This window comes from Pygoscelis adeliae, unplaced genomic scaffold, assembly GCF_000699105.1.
Source record: "Pygoscelis adeliae isolate BGI_AS28 unplaced genomic scaffold, ASM69910v1 Scaffold86, whole genome shotgun sequence".
NCBI lineage: Eukaryota > Metazoa > Chordata > Aves > Sphenisciformes > Spheniscidae > Pygoscelis > Pygoscelis adeliae.
In genome coordinates this window covers 2,643,411-2,667,290 of record NW_008824930.1, presented here as the reverse complement: position 1 = coordinate 2,667,290, position 23,880 = coordinate 2,643,411, and the positions used below count along the sequence as shown (strand labels likewise).

Sequence of the window (23,880 nt, the reverse complement as noted above, 5' to 3'; positions counted from 1 at the left end):
CACACTTTTTGTGACTGACTTTGCTTCTGTTTACTGAAAAACAATTCTTTTGTAGGGTTCAAAAGAGCAGTTTTGCAAACCCTCATTAGCGGCGTGGCCTGCCTAATAAACATCTGCACAGTGTGATTTTTCTTAAGTATTTCTTGAGCTTTAGCAACGAAGGAGAGAACCTGCCACTGAACAATGTGTTTTGTATTTCTTGTAACTCACTTGAATGCCAGCATGTCCCAGCAGGGTTGTCCTCGATTCTGCCGTTCACAGCACCAAACACGGTTGGCTTTCCACTTTTGCCCCCCATCCAGAGACATTTGGAATTTAACAGGCACGCCATCAGCTCTGTACTTAACAAAGAGAATAATATCATATTAATCAATTCCTTTGCATTTTCTGGATTGAGCATTTAACCTTACGAGACTGAGTTAGGAGCTGTTCATTAGCCCAAAAGCTTCCATTTCATTTACATCATTGTGGCACTCAGCTGAAGAGAGAATGATGAAATACTGAAATTTCACTCAAAAAAGTAGAAAATTAGGATGACATAAGACTTCCTGCTTCTAAATGCTGAAGTGAATACTGTAAAACATCTGGCTTTTTAATTGCCACTGCCCTCCCTCCCCACAAAAAAAAAAAAGTAGGGCTTAGAAGCTGACCCTAAAAGCATGTCTCCAGCCTCAGTGTATATCAGAATACCACATTCTCCTGGGAAGAGTGACAGTCAGCCACATGCTTGCTGCCAGACCTTGCCAGTCTTTCATGCTAACCTTCTCCTATTTATGGCTCCTAGTCTGACACCTGCCCGTGCCTTCAAGTACTGTTTAATAGAGCTTCTGTATGATGTTAACTCTTGTTCTTCTCATTAGTATGACCGAATGCAGGGCGGGGATCCTGACTAACGTTTCAAATGCCATAAGCTCGAAGTCAGATAGATACTGTAGTCACACATGGTTGTTGGTTCAGATGGACTAGCTTGGAGTCAGACAGGAGATATGTTGGCCCTAAAGAAACACATGGACAGATTACTAATAATTTATTTGTTTGCCGTGCAGGTTGTTTTTGTAGCCATTTTGCTTCACAGTCATTTGGAGTGCAGGGAGCCTCTCTTGATCCCAATCTTGTCCTTATACATGGGAGCGCTTGTCCGATGTACCACGTTATGCCTCGGATACTATAGGAACATACATGATGTCATTCCTGACAGAAGTGGGCCTGAAATGGGGGTATGTCTTAATACTTTGAGCTTTTTCAAATTCAATATTTTAAAGTTGCTTTTTGTGTTATAATACTGTATTAAACCACTGTGCATGAAGGGCCTCCTCTCTCCGTCCTGCAGGAAAAAACATTTTCACTTGAAGAGGTGTGGTAGAAACTATTCCAGCAACAGTGCACATGAGGCAATGCTTCCCGTGATATGGATGTGCTGTCTACTGAGCACCTCTGTACTGAGCTCTGTACCGAGCTGTAAGACAGCACAGCATGAACTAAGTGGACACCTTATTTCACAGGGAAAAGATCTCAAAATTCCTCTTTTTCCTCCAATGTCATATTGGTTTTCAGATATCTCTGTCTGGTAGCCAGAACAAATTATGCAGATAGATACCTTATGCATTATTTATTGAGATCCATGACACAGCTTCTTTTGAATCAGTATTACTAACATGAATGAAAATATTTTAGGCTCCTCATACTGAAAACTATTGAAATGCATGTACCAAACTGACGGTGGGAAAAGCAAAAATCCTTTCTCTGTGCTTTTGGTTCAGTTCTGCATGTTTTTTTCCAAACCCACTTCCTTTTTTAATTTTTTCCTATGTGTTGCAGGGAGAGGCTACAATAAGGAAGATGCTGAGTTTCTGGTGGCCTTTGGCATTAATTTTGGCAACTCAGCGAATAAGTAGGCCCATTGTCAACCTTTTTGTCTCCCGGGACCTAGGTGGCAGTTCTGCAGCCACAGAGGTAAGAAAGTCAGTGCTCTCCATTACTGCAAATGATCATTTACACGGAGTTACCTCTGTGTTTCTCTTCTCAGCCGTGCTGACAAGAAAAAGCTGTCTTAAGTACATTTCTGTTCAGTGCTCTCTTTATCCTTGAAAAGAAGACTGCTTGGACTCTTACCATGAGCGTTTCTGCCAGGCCTAGTGGAACCTCACCCTCAACAAGACCAGTAGAATTTTTTCACTGAACAGTTCCTGCCTCCCAGGTTTTCATGCTCTACGTAGAGGTACATATGCTCTGGAGCATTCAGATCCCAGAGATTTTAGGACTGTCGTCAGTAGTCCCATGTTCCGCTGTTTCCTATCATCATGTATATTTATGGCTGTGCAAACTGATGTGAAACTACTGTTAGCAGTCAGTGCATCACACAGAATAGGGTAGAGGTATAAGGAAGCACACACAAAAAAATCTGCCTCCTGGTTGGGATGTGAAATGCACCCTGTTTCTCTTGAGGAGTTTCAGATTACTCCAGTAGTCTCCTACAGCTGATGGGAGCCGGACTTCTGATTGTAATGCAGAGCCTTCACCAATGCTCACCCCATGAGTTGACCTGTTCTCTTAAGGAGTCTGGGGGACCTTTGCTGCCAGTTTCGGTGGGAGGATGTCTAGATCCATGTAGTCGTTAGCACATCTCCCATGTTTTTTGAATAGGAAGAACAAAGCTGTTAAGATACTAAATGGAAAGGAAAATTCAAACAGCTGATGCCTAACAAATGTTCTCTCGGTACTGCTAATTTGTCATACGTGATACTGTGTATTTCACTCGCTCAGGAGTTGCCAGTGACTGCATTAATAGTGGTCAATACAAGGGGAGCCAGAGCGGGTTAGCAGAGATCAGTTTTGCATTTCTTGGTGACTTGATTTTAGATGCATCACATTTCATGGCTAGCCAATTGCTTTTTATTGCTATTAGGATGACTCCAAATACATGTCATAGCTGGTGGTTTGCTGGCCTTTTTACACTAACAGTAATGGTCACATTTCAACTTCCTCTGATTTCTGAAATAATTGCCTCTGAAAAGGGAGGTGCTGGCAACACAGATAACATCAGCGTCTGGAGCATCAGTATACACAGGAGTTTTATAGGTCCCCTGTTCAATAATATCAGCAACTGTCAGTGTGGGCAGGCCTGTGAAGGGCTAGGTTGTAGCACGTTCATGAGGACAGCAAGTCCACTGGTGTTGGCCAACTCCCATTGCTTGTTTGGCCTGCCAGCACAGTTATGGTGATTGGGGTACCTTTTTTGGTGTTGGCTTTGATGGGGGACTTTTTCACCTGTCAAATACAGGTTCTAGACATTTAGGAAAGCTTTCATGCACTTATTTTGGGATTCCACCAATTGAGGAAAAATACTGGAAGAAAAATCACTGCTAAAAACGTCAATAATTTAATCCAAGTGGAATCTAGCATACAAAATGTGGTAGTGAAATACTGTTTTCTTTAACAGTTACTGTGTCTTTGCAGTCTTTTTGGACTTCATCATGAAAATAAGCAAAATATCTTTCATATTCCTTATTTGACTTAACCTAGTTAGGTTTCATACGGATGGAAATTCTGCTGAAAATACAATAATGAGGGGGTGTTTGCAATTAAAAAGGGTGCTGTCTTAAAATTCCAATTTGTTTTATTTGAACCAGTTACTTTTTCAAGGTACATTAAACATTATTAAAGCTATTATTAGCAGGGAAGAATCTATCCCACTCTTCCTCTCTGTGGATATCACTACTTCCCCCCCCTCTTTTTAAACAGCACAGGGAACAAATTAGCTTGCTACATGGTCCTGTGTTTGTATAGCTCTTTTAACAAGCAAAGACAGCAATTATATTTATAATGGGAAAATGGGCTCAGATAACCAAGAAAATGTACGTCGAAAGTTTAGGAGTGAAACAGAGACAGCAGGAGTTAAAAAAAGTCTTTTTTAACGCTACCATTGCCAGATGTAAAATGAATCTGAATTTAGGCGGATTGTAACAAATCTGAACCTGCAGACGAAAGGCAGTCAAACACTTTGATTTCTGGAATTAAGAGAGTCAGGCAGTTCTCAGAACAGATGCACACTTAGGCTCTGAGGACTAGAAAACTTGGGGTGACAGTAGATTTCCAAGCAGCTGCAGGAAGAGCTCCCTAAACACCCTTCGTACATGAAAGCCATGAAGTACATGTATTTGGACTTTTTCTTCAGAAATCAGAAACATCAGCAAAATCTTTCACACATTAATATATAGGGGGGGTTTATGTCTTTGATGTACCTCTTGGGCTGTGCTTGTGAAAGTGCAAAAGGGCCTAGTTTTAAATTGCAGGCAGTGAGTTGTTTCTCATGATAAAAACGGTCATCTGGAATTATTTTTGTTTGGTCTTAGTTGATGAGCACCAAAGTAGGGAGAAGGGTTTTTTTTGTCTCATAAGCGCTTCCTGCCGCAGAGCAGTCAGTTTGATGTCGAAAGTCAGTCAGCCACTGATGCCTACTGTTCTGTAGTCTGTCTGTCTTACTTAAAACTGTTTTACTTACGAATAACCAAGTAAAATGTATATAAATTAAAATTATGAAATATGATCCAAAGCTACTGTGAGCTGTGAGGCATTCTGCTACTCAGGTATCTGTAGGTAAAATAACTTAGGAGCAATGTTTGAGGGAGGTATTCAGCTGGCTGAGGGTCACACACCAGCTCAAGTTAACTATTATCCCAAAGTATCAGAGTGATGGTGAAACAACAAAGCTGAATAATGTGGCTTCATGGTATAAAAGATTTTGTAAACTTAAAATGCTGGGCAAAATGATGGCCACTCTGACAGTCTTCCTGAAACAAAAAGCTTCCAGTTAACCTGCCTGGTTTCTCACTGTGTCAAGGTCAGTGTGGTGATATTGGTGGGAAATGGCACCCTGTGTTAGTTTAACTGTTCTGTTCAAAGATTTGAAGTTCATGTTTCCCTGTCTCTTTTCATAGGCGGTGGCAATTCTGACAGCTACGTATCCCGTGGGACACATGCCGTATGGCTGGCTGACAGAGATCAGAGCAGTATACCCTGCTTTTGATAAGGTGAGTGCCCATGTTAGGGGTGTAATAAATACCTTTCATGTGGTTTCACATGCGTGGTCCTCCTCTTTCTCTCTGTTACAGTATTTTAATTTAGGGGTGGCTTCAGTGATGTCAGAGGAATTTCTGCCAAACAAATATGAAGAAAGTTAGTTCATGGCTCCATAATCAAGTGTAACAGATTCTTTAAAAAATAAACCAACCAAAGATTAAATAGGGCTGTATTCATGGCCATCTATTGTCTTGCTTCTCTTTACTTTTGCTTTTGATGCCTATTGTTCCTTGTCCCACTGATAAGGGTTTCTTAAAATCCTAGTTAAAATGAATTGGCTTTTGGTGCCTTCAAGCTGTTGTCTGATGTATGATTTTAACCTTAGCTCTGTGTTACAAGGTATTAAGCTACCTTTTGAATAGATAGGTGCTGTATTTTTAAAGATTAAAAAAAGTCTTCACTTACTTAACACTATGATGTAGCTACTTAGCTAATGAAGTGGTTTCTCAAAAAGTGTCCATCAGTGAGTAAGCAAGCTCACATCTCTGCTCCAGATTCTGCTGTGTCTCTCAAATGGGTTTGGGTTCATTTATGTTAATATTTATCAGAGGTTGTTTCATAGACTGACAGTAACGCAGATAACATACATTATTTTAGTAGTACTGACTTAGCTGACCAAGACTACGAAGATTTTTGTTGGCAAATCATGTAGTTACATAAGAATGCAAGGACTGCTCCTGGAACTGAGCACAGAGTAAATATATAACCAAAATTAATTTTGTTTAGGCTCTTTTTTTGCTCTGTTTTAGAACTGGTACTCACTAGCCCATATGTTGTACAAAGAACAGTCGTGTCCTGTGACACTGTAATTCAGATGCCAGATCCTCTCCTTCCCTTTATTTACCAATTAGTAACTGAACTTTCTGGTTCCAAATACCGATGAAAAAAATGTTTGCTTGCTCAGGGATATACTTAACTGAAGCAAGGCCTGTTTGATATGATCCACCATATTTCCAAGGAGAATTTAAAAACAAAACAAAGAAAAGTCAAATCAGTCATAAATTCCCAACTTTAACCTATGTACAGCTAAATTGACCTGTCAGATAAAACATGACATGCAGGCTTTCTCAGAGGTCACGCTGCTGAAAATGAACTGCAGATGCAAAACCAATAGCTGCAAGATAAAAATGGTTTGGGACAGGAGACACAGGGACTGCTAACCTCATGTGTTACGATCCACAATCAAATGCACTATTGCCAATCAAAATTAACAATAATTAAGACTCCTAAATTCAGATCTGATATAGCTGGTGGAAGATGTGCTGACAACTTTAGTGGTGACAGGATTAGACCATGATTTGTCTGTTTGTTTATTTCAGTTGAAAGGCTTCTCATAGAGCTCTTGTGGAACAACTGTGAGGAAGAAAAAGCTAGGGTAAGGCACAGATAGGTACAGTTTATCTGATTGCTGAAAAAGTATATAATGGGGATTTTAGTCGCATGTTTTAAGAGCAATTTGACGTAAAATGTGATAAGTGAGGTAGCAGCAGTATAAAGGGTTTCTTATCCTGGCAACCACGTGTGCAAATGCCTCCACCATACCTTTCAGACAATAAATACCAAACCAGAAACCCACAGTGGGTTTTTTTAGATTGCTGTGAGAATTGCTTTACCCTCGGTCACATGTCATTCGTGTGTCACCGTGCCTTTCAAAAGCTTTGTTTCCTTAAGCTAAGGCTTTCTCAGAAGAGTGCGGATAGAAGCACCTTTTATTTCCAGACTCTGTAAAGCCTCCATTGTGATTTTCAGATGCTGAAACAGTTTGCGTGCATGCAAACTCCCATTTTCTTTTGGCAGTTACTCAGAAAGCTGGCAATGCTGATGGCCATCAGAAGCACACTGCATTGCCTTAACTGACTGATGGGATTTGGGATCCGGATAGTATGCCCCCCTTCAGTGGCTCTACTGGAGAAGTCGGATTCTTGTATTCACTGGGAAATCGTTACCTCTGTTCACATTTGTAAGAGAGATGCAGGGTCCTGCTTCAGTCTTTTATGAGACTGTGTCCAGAACAACCTCATGGCCTAGCAGTTACACTCAGGTTAAGGGTTACTACTGATTTTCTGAAAGAAAACAGGCATATCCTAGTTCTGTGCTCTGTTTGCTGTTTTATATGGTGATAATGCCGTTACTCTTAATGGACTGTGCCGTCTGATTCAGAGCAACAACACTGACTGGGGGAGGACTTGTGAACGCTGTTTATCTGGTTACTAGATGGGAATAGTGTTTTGATCCAAGAACTAAACAATGTGCAAGAGAGAGGAATAAAGAGTACGTGGTGAAGAGTTAGAGCAAAGAGCCCAGTAGAGCAAGGGCAGAGTTAGCAGCAGCGAGGCAGGAATGAACGAGAGCCCTTTTTCTTTGCAGCCCTTTGGATGGCTGGATATGAGTGTGCTTTCCTTTCTCTCTGATATTTTAGCCTTGTTAGAAAGGTGAGCCATGCAGCAGAGTTCATTTAAACACTGGTGAGTGATGTAAGCCAGGCCTATCCTCACATATATAAAAGCTAACAGTAACAAAATATTTCTTCAGAAACACAAGAAATAAGAATAGATGTGTGAAAAAAATTTTTACAGAGAGTTTTCATAACCTGTTCCCAAAAAGGGCAGATGTGGGAGTAGCTTCCTGCTTTAGGGTCTGTGTTGCCTACGTGCATCTTCATGCACCCAAACTTCCAAGCAGGTATTTAGGCAGGAGTGTGGGGCTGTCCAGGTGCTGTCACTGCACTGATCACCACAAAAGCTTTAAATTGCAAAATTCCATCAACTACTTGAATGTGTGTGAAATGGTGTAGCCTTCACAGAGCTCATATTCAGTTTGTCCACTCCCAAGATGTGTTTGCATAGGTTCCTATTTCTCTTACGAGTAACTCCAGTGAAGGAGGCTGACCATGTGACAGATACTGCTGTTCTACCTGAGTTACATCAAGGATGAATAAATGTTGTACTACATCTCATGGTACCGGTTTTATCAGTGTGGGCACATACTTGTGTATCTCAAACAGACCCAGGGTAAATGCAGTAGATGACCCAACAGCCTGTTGCTACAGGGCTCCTAATGGTGCCCTGCTTTTGATATCCCATCCTCTCCTTTCACAGACCATTTAGTTTGTTTTTATGTGTTCCCTGAGGGCGATTTTAAATCTTCAGCTTCATTTGCTATATTAGACATTTGGAAGAGGGCTTTTGTTGTTGTTTTAAATAAAACTTCGTTGCTGTGTGAGTACCAAGCCCATGTTCAAGGTGGAACGTCTAATAGTCCTAATTATGTTCTGTTCATTAAACTGCATTAACAGAGCCAGCAGTTCCAGGAGCTTTGTTTATATTACCTACTTGTCTCATTGGATCAGTAAGGGTGCTTGCATTGGTGTATGGATTCAGTACCACTCTGTGGTAAAAAGGAATGGAAGTGAAAACATGGTACGAACTTTAAACGAAGGTAAAAATCACATGGAGTTTCCTTAGAAAGAGCTACCACCCTTTTTCAAAGCTGCATTTGTTAAATAGGACTTATTCCTTAGAAAAGTAGGGAGATTACTCAGCCCTCAGTGACCATAGGAACAGTTGCTGTCGGTTTAAGTGAAAAATATTCTGCGGTGGTACAAAGTACTCAGAAAGCTCTATGTTAAAAAGCAAACAAGCACAGACAGACATGCACGCGCACAGACAGTCTGGTCCAACACATGACCCTGGTGCTGTCAGCCTCCTGCTGGTCTGGAGCCAAGCTAATGCTCGTTATCTCTTTCTCTCACCCTAGAATAATCCCAGCAATAAATTGGTGAACACCAACAGCACCGTCACAGCAACACATATCAAGAAGTTCACTTTTGTTTGCATGGCATTGTCCTTAACGGTAAGAAACCTTTGTCAACTCTCTGGCTTTCATCTCAACCAGAAAATTATCTCCTCTACCTAATGCTAAAAGCACTAGCAGTTCAAGAAAGGTGAGTTGTCTTTTCTTATGAAGTCCTGTTGCTTTTATCTGGAGGAGTGTGATCATAGTACTGGAGTACTAAGAAAATCAGCTATCATTAACTCAGGCTAGATATCTTATGGGCTAGAGTTATTTTATTTAATTCTTCTCACTACTTTTCATTTCAAGTCAGCCTCCACATGCAAAGAGATATCAGAGATCTGCTTTTCTTTTTTCTCTTTTTTTTTAATGAACAAAACTTCTGATAACCAGCATGTCAGGAAAATGAAAAACCGCATTTGTCTCATGTGCAGTGGGATGGCAGCCTGTCCCCGGGCATCATTTACTGTGAACGGTGGGAAAGGCAGCAGGTATCGAAACTGCAGTAGCTGTTTACTGCCACCTCACATGGCACTGGTCTTCCATGCTGGGGGTAGTTTCATGCAAGTTGGTTTTGTTTACTCTCAAAATGAACTAAAAAGGGCAATCTTGGAGACAGTGCTGACACTGACAAAAGGATCTAAAGCCTTGTCTCTGCTGGGAAGCATTGCAAGGGGCTGACATTCAGGGAGAAATTTTGCTGAGCCTGCAGCATTTCAAAACAACCAGCTTGCACACATACGTACAGTGCATCTTCCCCAAGAAAACTATTTCTGCACAAGTCTTTTTAGCAACAAACAGGCAGCTGTGGAAGAAAACTCACGCAGGTGGTGGTGATCATAGCAAATAACGGAGCAGATGACCAGAGTAAATGCAACTCCCGTTTCTACATAGGATGGATTTACATTAGTGCTCGGAGCTGGTCAAGCCACCCTCTTCCCACTTGGGGTGGACTTGCACTAGCAACCGAACCTCCTTCCGTGACAGTCATTAGCAGATTTGTGATCCGTGCACGGTGTCCTAAGGAGTCCTGGGCTGGCTCCTGTCAGGGCACCACCGGGTGCCAGGACCGCCAGGGTCAGTCATGGCAGGGCCTGTCAGCCAGGGCCCGTCCCACTCCCAGCCAGGAGCAGGGCAGCCGGGGGGCACTGGGGCAGCCCCGGGCACTGGGCACCTCCCTGGTTGTTCCCTGCTCAGTGGGGCCCATGGCCGGGCAGGGCCTGTGGGAAGCTGGAGACCAGCCCTGCTGCAGCGTTGCTGGGGCAGGGGCTGACGGCCCTGGGGGTCTGACATGGGGTCCTGGGCTGTGGGCAGGGTCGGGGGAGCCCCGAGGGCTGGGCAGGGAAGGTCAGGGGTGGCGGTGCCCTCAGGGACATGACAGCTCCTCTCCTCAGTACCTGCACTAGCAGGACAAAAGCCAAGGGGAACCTAGAAAATAAGTTTCTCAAAGTCCTTCCTCACACTAGAAGAGTAAGTGGGAAATGCTGCAATTGTTTTAGGATATGATGGTCAGAGTCTTAAAACTGAATCTGTTGATACCCAAGCACGTTTTCTCTTTATCCCCAGTGTTACGTACCTTCCACAGGGTAGCTGGCTGCTTTGTAATTCTCTTCTCCCCACGTTCACAAATTTAATTTTGAGTAATGGAGGGCTGACATAATTTCTCTCTCCCCGTCTTTTTCGTGTAGAGCCTTTTGACTGAGTCACACATGGCCTATGCATGAAGGGAAACTAGTTTACATCAAAGGAAACATTACAGTACACGAGCCTGCAGTATTCGTAACCATCCCCATCCCCTGTCCCAGTCTGAGAAAGTGGGATATGGTACTCTCTGTCTTATTTCATAGTTGAAAATGAAGCAACTCAATCCATCAGTAGCTGAATTAGCTAACAAATTAGCTTCTGCTCTTTGTTTCCTGTTTTTTCCCTAAACAGCTACAACTGGCCACTATCAAAGACAGGGTTGCATGAACCAACGTGGCATCGCTTTTGTCTATTCATTTCCTAGATTTAAGATTGAACTCTCTTTTCATGTGGCTTAGAGGGCTCCTTTGGGAGGGCACAAGCTGCTTCGCTGCACCTGCTGCTGCCCACTCCACGTGGCGGTCACAGCTGTGCCCTCACGCACACGTCTGTGTGCAAACCCTGTGTAAGTCAGTGAAGCTGCGTGCCCTGAGTTGAAAGCAGGCCATCGATTGTGCAAGCAGCACTAGGGCAAGTGGGACATTCAACTCTCCGAGGGGACTGGGAGTGGTGGCATCTGTTCATGTCTCATAGTCAGCTTGGAAGGCAAGTGATGTCTTACTTAATGAGAGCTGTGAGCACCCTCATTTAAATCGCTGCCATTGGGGTAAAAGCATGGACAGCTCTATGTGGCTGAAGCAAGATCACTGCTGGAGGAGCATACAAGATGCTGATCAGAGAAAGCAATTTCTCAGAGACCACTGTGAAAGCTTCCTAGCTCACTGTCACTAAAAATGACCCAGAATAGTCTGTACTTACTTGTTTGTTTATACCAGGGAAGGAGCAATCAGTTCTTACAGCAGTGGTTAGTGAACTATATTATTCAGTTCAGCTTTGTCTTCAAGCAGCCTCAGCTGGGACAGACCACAGTGCTTTAGGGATACATTTCCAAACATCAGCTCCTGTTAGCTGCATGGTTCCTGTTAACTAAAGTGTCAGCAAGACGCGTGGCCAGTTGTATCTTCATATTCTTGAGTGCTCTATGTATTACAACAGGTTTTCCCTTGCCAGTAAGACAGGCTCAAGGTGCCAAGGCTGACATGCTGTGCGCACCACGCCACATTCATCTGTCTGTCACCAAGTTAATGTACAGCAGGAGAGCTGCACAGTATTCCTCAGTTTTAACGTGTTCTATTAGAAACAGCTCAAAGCTCTTTCCATCTTTTTCCACTTTTCACTCAAGTGAAGGCTCAGGCACTTAGGCTGAAAAAATTGATATGCATCAGTTGTGTTGTGGTAACCAAATTCAAATGCCAGGTAACCTGCATTAGATTTAAATCTCAGTGAAAGTTTAAATTTAATGTACTTAGAAGCAAACAGCTGGTCAGTTTACTGGCTTGTATGTCTGGGCCCGAGAGTTGAATATGTGTGTGTCAATACATGTCAAAATGTCACCTGCTTTACAGTCAGGTTTGTCCATAATTGAGGAGTCTAATGATAGCTTTAAAATGTTTCTAATACTTACAATATTACTTTCTATATTATATATTAGGCCATTTTTTATATTCTATGATAAAATATTACATTTTTTTGTAAATAGAATGTAATATTTAGATTCATATCTGAACTTACTCTTTTGATAGGGGGAAAAACACATTGATTTCTAAGGGCTCCTGCTGATGAGCATCTGTAGCTTAAGGAGTAACTATTGGCAACTGTCTGTTTCTTTCATTTGCTGGAAGCTATCAGCCCCTTAGGGAAGAGCAGCACACAGGCATTGTGTCAGCTTTTCAGTACTTGGATCTTGTAGCACAGCAGCATAAGCTACCATCAGTTGGCAGTTATATTCATCTTATATATTAACGTATAGTGTATGTAATTATAAATATGTATCTGATAAGTATATAATCATATGCAGAGTGTAGTTATATGTAATTATAGTGGAGGTTTTTATATTATATTATAACAATCAGAAGTTTTAAGCTGCAGCATTTAACATGTTTGCCTGTTGATCTCTTATTTCCCCCCAACCGTGGGCAGAAAAGTGGGACAGACTGCTGAGGACCGTAGGCTTTTTAACTGATCTTGCAAGATTCAATAGAGGGATCCCATCACAGTCTTAAAACAGCAGAGAGGGCTCCAGAGTCACAGGGTTTCTTTTGCTGGGTCGCTGTGGTGGGATAATTCCGTTCCAGCCTCTTTCAGGAGGAAAGTCTCTGTCCCGTTTGATGACAGTTTACTGCAAGCCATCCCATCATTTGCCTAATCTCCAGTCTTCATCTGCTTGGTTATCGTCTATAATTAATCATCAAGCACCTAGGAGATAAGAAGAAAACCCTGATCAAGAACAAGGAAGCCAGCGTAGCACAGAAAATTCCCTGTATGAAAGAATTAAAGTACAGAATACAGGACTCAGTAGTTGCTGCTTTCTACTTAATTCTGTAAGAGCTAGAGCCAGTCACTGTGGAAGAGAAGCAGCTGTGTTTCACTCAGGCTGAGAAGCCTCGTCTGTTTAAAAGGCAACTCCAGATGCCTAAGCTTTTGCGCTCTGCTTTGGATTTGGTTATGCCAAACTAGGAACTGCCAAGTGCCAAGTGGATACCATCTGCCGACTCTCCTGTCCTGTTGATCAACAAGGCTTCACCAGCCAGTGAAATGCAGGCACTGGCAGATAAAATTGGAGCCCACATGACTGAAGACAGAATATTCATGCCAACTCAGTATATTATTGAAATAGCATTGGTTTATTGACGTATTCCCACTCTGATGCTATGCACCTACCAAACATTTTTTACTCCATGGTTGTTTAATTTCCAGCTGAACTCAGCAAATCTTGTTATTTTCCAGCCATCGGTTTTGCAGCTGATTTTTCCCATGAGCATCACCAAAGACTATCCAGTTTTCAGTAGACCCATTTGATCTCAAATTTTCAATCTCTAGTTTAATAAATATGCCATTTCATATCACTTTCTGCATTTACCTGTAAGTTCATTTTCTACATGACAAAGTATCCGAGTAAAGCTCTTGCGTACATAAGACACTGATGTATTTCATGTTTTCAGCTACGCTGTCCTGCTAAACAATGAGACATAAAGCAATTGTTGGTAAAGGACAGAAGTTAAAGAATTCTTTGTATCTCTGCAGCGAGACTGACTGCTGTCCTACTAGGCATCCTTAGCTTGCATTCAGGGTAATATGAATTAGGCTTGCATATTGAGAAACGCCAAGGAAAGTGTTCCTGTTTCACTGATGAAACCTTTTGAAGGCAGGAGTGTCCATAGTGTGCTATAACTGCATGGCACTTCCATGCAGTAGGAATCCCTTGCTGCATGTTAGCCACTGTGAATGCACTTAATGAGTTGCGATACCTACAGAATTGTCGTGCGCTTTGCTTTGTTTCCATCTTTGGAGACCAAACACCTGAAGGGTCTTATTTCAAGGCTGACAGTAAATTGCATTCAGGACCTGACAGGAGGTTAGCTTTAATTTTTAGATGCCTCAGGCGGCTTCACTGTAGCAAGTGAAAGGGTGTGCGAAGAAGTATTTTAAAATAGAATTTGCCACAAGCAGTATATATGAACATACTTTCACAAAAATGTAGGGGTTTTTTTCCCCTTTCCTAAAGAAAATATTGTCAGTTACCACTACTACTGTGAAATCAGTATTAGACTGTCAGCTACCGAGGAAATATAGGAATACTAGAATTTATGCCCCAAATTCTTGCATTTTGGCAAACAGAGTGAGAAGGTTTCCATGTACACACTTGATTAAGTTTGGTAAAGATCAACCTAGAGTAGAGCAAAGTGATTTGCAAATTCTGACCGATGCAAGAGACTATCATCAGAGCTTTTACTCCATTATTCCTCCTTCACTCGCACTTAAAAGAGCTCCTTCATCCAAGTATCTGCTGCCTCATCCCCATGGCTTCAAGTGATTCAGATGCTGGAAAGGGGAACAAGAAAAAGCAAGGGATACTGTTCCTATTTCCTTGTGACTGATGCCACAGTTCTTCTCTGTGTATTGAGAGAGGGTTGCTACCTGAGAAAATCACCGGGTTATTACAACTCTTGCAGCTTTGATAGCTATATACGGCCCAGGCTGTTAATGCTGCTTTTTAGTTCACAAGCTGAAGAAAGCATTTTCAGGACAAAGTGGTGATTTCTGAGGTCCTTAATTTAGGCGTTCCTCTCTGTGCTTTACGCCTAACCTGCATGCAATGCTGAAACCTTCCCACTTGCCCATCTCAACTCCCATAGAGATGGCTGATAGCAGACATTCAGAAGATGGCCCACCAGGGCCAAGCTGGGAATTGGTAAAGGGGGTGGGATGGGGGGGAGGGTTGAAATATGAGAGTATTTAATGCTAAAGAGAGAGCCAAAGACGTATTCTTTGTGCGGTGACGGTGCAGGAGAGCCCAGCAGCTGAACAAGTAGTTACAAATGGACTGACATTAACAAAGCCTCATTTTTTCATAAATTTGTGACTCATGGTCGAGGGGATAGCATCAGGGTCTGAAAAGGAGAAGCCGTACATTAACTTCCTTGGCCTTTCAGCTACTCTACATCTTTGCTGCAAAAGGGGAATGCAATATGACACCTAGTTATAAACCTCATTAATCTCTTCTATCATCTTGAGGATTTGGCTACTGTAGCATTTCTACCTTACTAGAGGAAACAGCTTAGCCACACCATGGAAAACAGGATTCATCATGATGATTTCTTTCATGTAAACAGTGAAATCTGTGAGTTTGTTAGTGTTCATGTGCTCAAACTATAACGTCGCACAGGCTAAGTTACTCTGTAGAAATGAAAAATTTGAATTCTGAATCAAAAAGGTAGCATGACTTCTGATGGCAATAATGCTTTTCAGTTTTTGAGGTGCTTTAACAAACACAGCCAGGGACATGAGCTAGAGTTTTGCAGTGTTGTAGTTCCAGCACATCAGTGACCAGCCACTGCATTAGAGTTTAGAAGTGGAAGATTATTTAAGAGCCAACTTTCTTAAAGTGGCTTGTGTTACTACATTACCTAGGGCAAACCTTTGTTGTTTTCTAAAGCTGACCAAGATTATATGATTTTTGTGTGTTTTTTTGTTTGTTTTTTAAGGAAGTTAAGTCTGACTATGGAACTTTAGAGTTTGAATAATAATTGAATTTTTTCAATGCATCACACAATATCAAATTGTAGATTAATACTGCCTATCCTCATTCCCCTTCCACCAAATTTGAAGCAATCATACTTCATAGTACATTGTCCAGTTCATCCAGATTAAAGCAGTAGTTCATCCTCCCCTGTCTAAGGTCATGCTTACAGCTCTCTTCAACAGGAGATTTTCCCTGAATATCTCCTTTTCTGCTTGTGAGAATAATTAATTCCCCTTGTGTAGTGCTGAAGAGCTTCAGACTCAGCATAGCTACTGCAGTGTATCCCTCCATTCCTCATATTTGTTGTTTGCTTTCAGGAATTCCTTTTTATAACGAAGAAGAGCTTAGGCATGGCTAGCAATTGGCTTTAAGAAACAGTACACACTGCATTTTCTTCAGAACTGAAGTACTGTATAGCATAATTTATCCTTCCATGTAGTTTTTCCTCCCAAGTTTAAAGATGAATGAAGGGAAACGTGCACAGGACATTCGGTGTCACAGGTCAAAAAGCAGCCAAAAGTTTAAGCCATTGCAGAGGCCACTGGATTTGTGTTCAAGGTTCATTCATTTTTTCCTTTTATTGGCTCTCTTTATTTTAAATCTCTGCATTGCTTTATTATCAAAGGTTACAACTGGGCTTTATTAGAGTCATGGGATAATAGGACTGAGAGGCAGTAAAATCCACAGGAATAAATGTCGCGGCAAGGAACAGGTCCCTCTCAGAGGATGCAACCCCAGCTGCCAACAGTGCCAGTATCTGGAATTCCCTGGGTGACTGAGTTCAGTGTCATTATCTGTCATGAGAATACAAAGAAAGGAAATAAAAAAAGGACAGGTTTCCCCCACACTCCCCAATCTTATTTCATCAATGGCTTCATTACAGCCTCATTGTATTAAGGAGATTTCACAAGTCCTATCTAAGATAGTCACATTTAAAAAAAACAGCATTCGCTTTTCAGACTAAATTCACATTCTTTATCCTTTACTGTCATACATTATACGGATGCCAAGGACAGCTTTTAGAATAATACCACCCATCCAGTGGATGAGTTTGTCTTCACTGCTTTGATTTTGCCCATCTCTGAACTCCCAAACTGTTTTTTTATCTTCAGGCTGCTGGCACAAAAATAACAATTGGAAAATGACATATTGGCAGACAATCACTCGAGAAGCTTTTTACCTTTTCAAGGTCACATTTAGTTCCCGCTTCAGTAAAAATTATTTCAGACACGAGTGGAAGTATTCCTGCCTGCTCAGGAAGATGCTGGACCACCAGAGGCTGACTTTATAAAATCCTCACGAGGGCCTTGTCCCATCCGTGGTACCGCACTGAGACTTTGTCCCAAAACAAAGGATTTCTGTTTGCTCCAGTGAGGTGGAGACTGATGTCTCTTTCATGATTGTTCAGGTTTCACACAAAGGGTCTATTCTGCATGAGTGGCTGGAGGAAGCAGAAGAGGAAGGGTCAAAAATTGTCACTGCAGCATGTTTCTGCTTGAACTCCGTAATCATGATAGGAAGCAGCAAGGGCTGCAGAAAAGTCAGGACAGAAGAAAATGGCTAAAAGTTGTGAAGTCAACAGTTTTTGCAGAGAGCCTAGGAATCTGCCAGCTTTGGTTTATTCAAGCTTTTTTAAAGTGAGGCTGTACTCAGTAACATATCTTGCTTTCTGTAAAAAACAAAGTAGCATAATTCAATGGGGAGATAAAACGACTATATTTCTTACACAATTTAGTGACTCAACCCAGCCTGAAAAATACCACCTAAGTATTTTCAGCAGCAGTTGGTGAGAAAGCAGATGTGGCATCATGTTAATGCTATCAGAGAGTCAGTGTATTGTGCAGCTGCTGGACCTAGCTTTATTTCTGAAGAATGTTTTGCTCCGTCACTCTGAACTATAAGGAAAGCTGGGAGAGGCGTGGGGAGGCTTAGATCGGTAGAAACCAATCATTTCAGAAGATGTGAAGTTCGGGAGTTTTCCCACAGGCAGGCTCTGGCTTCTTTTGCTCCCTCTGCTGCTTGACAAATTTTATGACAGCTGTTTTCAGCCTTACACCACCCTTCACAGAACACAAAGTTCAGAGAAATCTATACTGACTTGCGTGCGCTTGAGAATGTCCTTGTGATTGAAGTCATCAGCATTATGATAAACCGCTTTCAAATACGACTGCGGTCTGACATTTTAACTGCACACAGATCCAGGGCTTTTTGCTTCGTAGGATCACAGGATTGTTCAGGTTGGAAGGGCCTCGGGAGTTCATCAGGTCCAACCTCTGGCTCAGAGCAGGGTCAGCTGTGAGGTCAGGGCAGGTTCCCTGGGGCTTTGGCCAGTCTGGTCTTGAAAACCGTACATTTCCCACACAAGAAAAGGACCCGCTTTCAACCCGCTTCAGAATTACAGGACACGTGAGCACATCATCATGATATCCCAACAGAGCGTCACTGTGGGAACCTTCAACGTCTCCATTTGGGCTGATCAAAATTTTTTTTTTTTTTGGTGTCCTTAAAAGCTGTATATCAAAAACTCCTCAAAACTGCCAAAACTAGGGTGGCTGTGCAAAGACCGCTCTCTGACATGATTTACAGCAAAGGTAGCATAGGATTCTGCAGGTCCATTCTGGTGCAGGCCAGGCTGTGGTATGCTGCAAGCTTCCATAGCAAGCCAGTGATGCTGGCCTCTGCTGTTGTACCATGCCCAGCAACTCCTCCACAGCTTCCAAAGAACTTTATGATTGTTTATAGTGGTGTGCTTAAAAAAAAAAACCTAACACAAAATAACCCTGAGCCTTTAAAGGTGTCGTGGTTTAAGCCCAGCTGGCAGCTAAGCAGCACACAGCTACTCGCTCACTCCCCCTCCCCAGCAGAATGGGGGGAAAGAGAATTGGAAGGGTAAAAGTGAGAAAACTCGTGGGTTTTCTACTTCATGAGGTAAGAACAGTTTAATAATTGAAATAAAATATTATTATAATAATAATTATTATTATTTAAAAAATGTAATGAAAAGGAAAATAAAAGAAATAAAAGCCAAGTGATGCAAATGAAAACAATTACTCACCACCAACCAATCGATGCCCAGCCTGTCCTGGAGCAGCAGGGCTCTGGCCAACCTTCCCCCTAGTTTTATTGCTGAGCATCATGTTATATGGGGTCAGCTGTCCCGGCTGTGTCCCGTCCCAACTTCTTGTGCACCCCCAGCCTCCTCGCTGGTGGGGCGGTGTGAGAAGGAGAAAAGGCCTTGACTTCCATGTAAGCACTGCTCAGCAGTAACTAAAACATCCCTGTATTATCAACGCTGTTTTCAGCACAAATCCAAAACACAGCCCCATACTAGCTACTGTGCAGAAAATTAACTCTACCCCAGCCAAAACCAGCACAAAAGGCAACCAGTTTTTCATTTGATTATTTTCATCTTAAACTCACATGCGATTTCGTATCAACAGGGAATAATGTCTTTATGATAAAACAGACTTTTTGATTCATTGGTCCACAATAAAACACAAAATGCTTTATTTGTACAAATTGATGGGTGGTTGGATCTCCTTCCTTTGTAAGAACCCTGTTGAACATTCTCCATGTTGTTCAACTATTTGAGAGACTGCATAGTGGAATGAGTGCTTCAGGAGGTATTAGGAATTCGTAATCCGTTGCACAACTATATTCAACAGGGAAATACTCCAACTGTGGTCTGAGAAGGGGTGTAACTAACAGCTATTTCTATAGTTTCAGTATGAGTAGTTAACAATTCAAAACTGTTGTTGCTTTTACTCTTCATAAAAATACAGAAGTGCAGTTTCTTTGAACATTAAGTTGCTGGAGTAAGTTTTTGAGTGACAAGCCCCAGTACTACAGAGTCATTTAGAGAACTAAATTTTTAAGGTCCATGAAGGCATGGATTTGGAATAGCCATAAGAACAGCACTAACAAGTTCAACAAAATACTTTTTTTCCAGCATCTTGCAAAATAAGATGTTGAACAGAGGAGTGAAATTCAGTTTTTTGCACTGATGCAAGTTAGAACAAGATATTCTTTTGACTTACAAACGTATCTGCGAGATCAGCTCATCTTCTAAGTGTGATACAAGCTCTGAAAGGAGGCAGAATTATGGAAGTTCTGCTTATGTGAGAAAGAGGGAGGCCATGGAGATGTTTGGTATATCAGGACATCAGACCATGTAAGACTCAGGCTACTTTTTGATTTGTTTATTGCACACTTCAAAAGGCAAATTCGTATGACTTCTATTCTTCCATATTAATAGAAGTGATAAACTTAACTGATACTATCCCAAAGATCTGAGGTGCAATTCAAAGCTGAGATGCGTAATAACGTGTAATGTAGATTTCCTCTGCCCTCACTGGGCGCCACGTAGCATAAATGGGCATAGAGAGGTCATGAACAAGGTATGAGTTAAATTAGTTAAGATGCAATTCTCAATACATACATAGAACAATATTTTGAGGGTAAAACACCTCTCTTGGACAGCCATACTTCTGCAAATATGGGAAGTTTAACAAATGATAGGAAACATCTGCTGAGAGTTGTTTTGCAGGAGAAAAATACGAACTTAATTTCATCACAGAAGAACCTTTAGCAGGTTAACAGCACCCTTCCCCATGGTAAAATCTGTTTTCCCCATCTCATTCCAGGCTGGTATATGTCTAACCCATTTTTAAAAACATCCATTTTGGATTCCATAGCTTCTTTCTGAGGAACATAGAGCCATATCGTGTCTTTGTCATCAGGCAGTGTTTCTTCTACTGGAGACTGCACTGAAGTCTAGAAATGCTGTACTGTTGTTCATAGCTCATTGGAATACTCTTTTGTGCCTATATTCATCAATGAATGTCCCAAAAGACAGGCAGCTTTCTATGAGTGCCTAAAAGTAAATCAGTCTAGCACCCTGCAGATTACTATACACGTGACAGTAGCCTTTGTTAGCCTAATGTATTATAATGCATTATGTAGTGGGTCTCTGAGGTTTAATAATCCCTGTCAGCAACCAGAATAAATGGAAATAGCTTCCAGGAGATGCAGAGCCTATGAAAAGACTGTTAGTTTTCAAGGACTACTAGCATTCAAACTCACACATGCAGCATCTGAAACAAAATCTCATGAACAGTCTTTTGTCACAATCAGTTGTGAAAGTCAAATGCATGAAGTGTGCTTAAGAAAGAGATTAAAGAGAAGTTGGACTGAGCACTACCAGTTCGATACTTTCCCTGCTGAAACAAAGATTTGGTGCATTCTCTCAGGCTTGTTGACAACAGACGTTTTTGGTGTGTAACCTTTTAATATGCCTAGACACTGAATTTCCTAGCCGAGAATAGCAAGGTTCCACATGAAAGTAAGCACACCTACTTACAGAGAGTGTCTAAGCTACAAGTGAGAGGTTTATTTGACTTTTTCTAATGCACAACCGGATTGGAAGAAAAAAAAAAAAAATCACTAATATTAGATATTTTGTATGCACAGCATAATGCTGCATGGGATGAAAGTGCACCACAGTCATTGAACACCTGAAGCCCTAACTGCCAGCAGCTCAGACCGTGCAGCCGGGGAAGGGCCTCTCTTACTCTGCACTTGCCCGTTCTTTGTGCCCTTTCCTTATGCAACTCCCAGTGACCTTTAGCAGGGTACTAATCTAGCTGGAGCTTTGATCTGATCTAATACAGCCGTACTGATTTTCTTACGCTGCTGTAAATTACTGATATACTTAATAGTCTTTCAAATTTTACTGCTGTAGATCAGTTAAAGACGTTACCCAATAGCACAACCCTTCAGATCAGTTCAAATGATTAAAACACTTTCAGAAATACTTAGGCTACTGTTGTTTATACAGAGATAACACCACCATAATAAATACTATTGTCTTTACTCGGGCCTGCATATTCTCTGTAGTGTTCCACTCTCCTGTTTATATCCTCATTTTTTCCTGTGTTTTTGAAATGCTCATCACTGCTCAGTTGAAGTTCTGTTTAAATGATCAAAGGCGTTAACAAAACTATCCTTTAAGATAACAGAAAATCAAGTCAATTCTGTTGCTAGAATTCCACAAGCAAAATCCTTATGGTCAAAGCATTAAAATGCTTCAGCCTCAGCAGGGTTGCCGAGTACAGTATTCATTACTGTATATGGCCATTGCAGCCAACTGCAATTATAACCTGAAGCTGCAATGCCATTATGCTTATGTGTTGCTAGCCTACGCTACGATCATCTTCACCTCTTGATTAGATTAAATGAAGGTATAACTGTAACCCTACCCAAGCCTATTTATTCTATTTTTAACCTTGCAGACACATGCAGAAGGACATAAGGGGGAGGGGGAAACAGTGTTTAACTAAAAGAAAGATAAGAGACATACTAAGACATACTATAGGTAAATCTATTTCCTAAATTCCTTCCTGATCTGAGCTCCAGGAAGTTACCACTGCTTACTCCAGCAGATCCCATCTCTAATTGTGTGTGCCATGCTCTCTGTTTCACTGGACTACTTGCATCATTTCACCTGTTACCATCTTCTCTGGTCTCCTTTCTGATCAGTCTTCACCCTTTACCAAGGTAATCACAAACATCATACAGACCACTTAGTATCACAAAAAGCTAAGACTTCATCCTATTTTCAATATACCTCATCTGTAATAAAATCAGTAGCTGAAATATCTTCCCTCCTTTGCATGTCAAGTGTTACTGTTTTCCTGAAGTAGAGCCTGTTTTTTTCCCCACTACATTTTGAATTTGTCTTTGAAATAATATGGAAACTTCCCAAGTTGCAAGTGCTCTAGAAATGAAATTGTAGAGGGCTTGCATGATGCAAAGCATTAATTTCTTTTCCTGAGGCTTTGTCCCCTGCAGGCAATGAGAATATCATCTGCTCATAAGATGACAGAGAAGAATCTCTTTGCAAAATGAAACTAGCTATCAATATTGCAACCAAAAGATGGAAGCATGCTGAGACAGAAAGAGAAGGTCCTTCCGCTGCCATGCCTCACCTCCTCAAACTGCTTATTCTTGAGCTTAGCAGTCACTGCTGTCATTACCCACCAGCTACTATATAAGAAGTGCTCTTTGAAGCCATTTATCAGCACTGACTCTCTGCTGATCAGGGGAGTGGGGAAGACTGCAGTTTGCAACAGCTGAGGAGGAATGACTGCATACCACCTGGGTGTAAGTCATTACCTCTGATGGGCAAACTGACCTTCTTCCCCTCAAGAGCTGGATGGAGATTGAGTCTGTTCTTATTAAGGCCAGAAACAAACTTTAACTTCAGAGAGAACAGGATTGAGAACAATGCTTTTGGTCACTTACTTGCTTGCCTATGTAACCATGTTAGAATATGCTTTCAAATGGCTCTTGAAGAAAGACTGCTCTATTTGCCTTTTGCTAGCAGTGGGCAGACTCTGCTGTTAGCATAAACGTATGGAATCTTGCGGCAGCAGTAACTATACTGCTCAGTAGGATGCTAATGGCATTGTGCAGTACAAGCAGCGTAAAGGTCTTTGCTTTCATGAAAACAGCAAATTGTAATTGAAGAGTGGACATCTTTGCGTCTTATTTTGTTTATTGGACTTCGAAGAAAGATTTGACAAAATACTCCCTGTATGGTTGCTTTAAAGGTCATTTGCGTTAAGAGTACAAATCACTGCCGTCTGCCTAATGGTGTCTGCAAGAATGAAAGAATTTACTCTTGTCACTGTACAGTTGCTTTTTAATAACTGGATTCTCAACCACACAACCTTCTCTGCTCTAGATTGTGCCCTCTGCTTCAGCTGTACCCTGTACAAGTAGTTTGGCAGGCAGAGAGAGGTGCTGGCTAAAGCAGAAGAAACTCCATGCTCAGTTCATTTGTCTTCTGCTCTTACCTTCCTCCACTCTGTATAGGTGGTGGAGATACACCACAAGACAGCATCAAATTAGTCAAGAAAAACGTTCAATTGTGAAAAATAAGTAGTGGTTCCTGCCCTAAGAAGTGGAGAAGAAAACTGAAGATGAGCCTTTTTGCAGGAAGGTGAAATGTTTTGTTCACCACACAGGCTGTCAGCACACGAGACCTCCCGCAGGCCACTTGGTCACGGACCTTGGGAAACTTCTGCGGTCTGGATACTCATAGGCTAAACAGAAAGGACAACCTCTGGCACACAACCAAAGAATGAGAGTGAAATCCCAGCTGTCTTGGAGGTGATAGGACT

The 23,880-nt window shown here is 41.7% G+C and overlaps 1 protein-coding gene across 1 annotated transcript in view; it reads left to right on the top strand.

Moving 5' to 3' along the window:
• Positions 1–23,880, top strand: part of ANKH (ANKH inorganic pyrophosphate transport regulator) — a 49,451-nt gene that overhangs the window by 18,523 nt on the left and 7,048 nt on the right. Inside the window, exons 5-8 of the mRNA XM_009325002.1 lie at positions 1,047–1,217; positions 1,819–1,953; positions 4,938–5,030; positions 8,836–8,931. Of these exons, the coding sequence (XP_009323277.1) occupies positions 1,047–1,217; positions 1,819–1,953; positions 4,938–5,030; positions 8,836–8,931 (495 nt within the window). The remainder of the gene's footprint in view (positions 1–1,046; positions 1,218–1,818; positions 1,954–4,937; positions 5,031–8,835; positions 8,932–23,880) is intronic.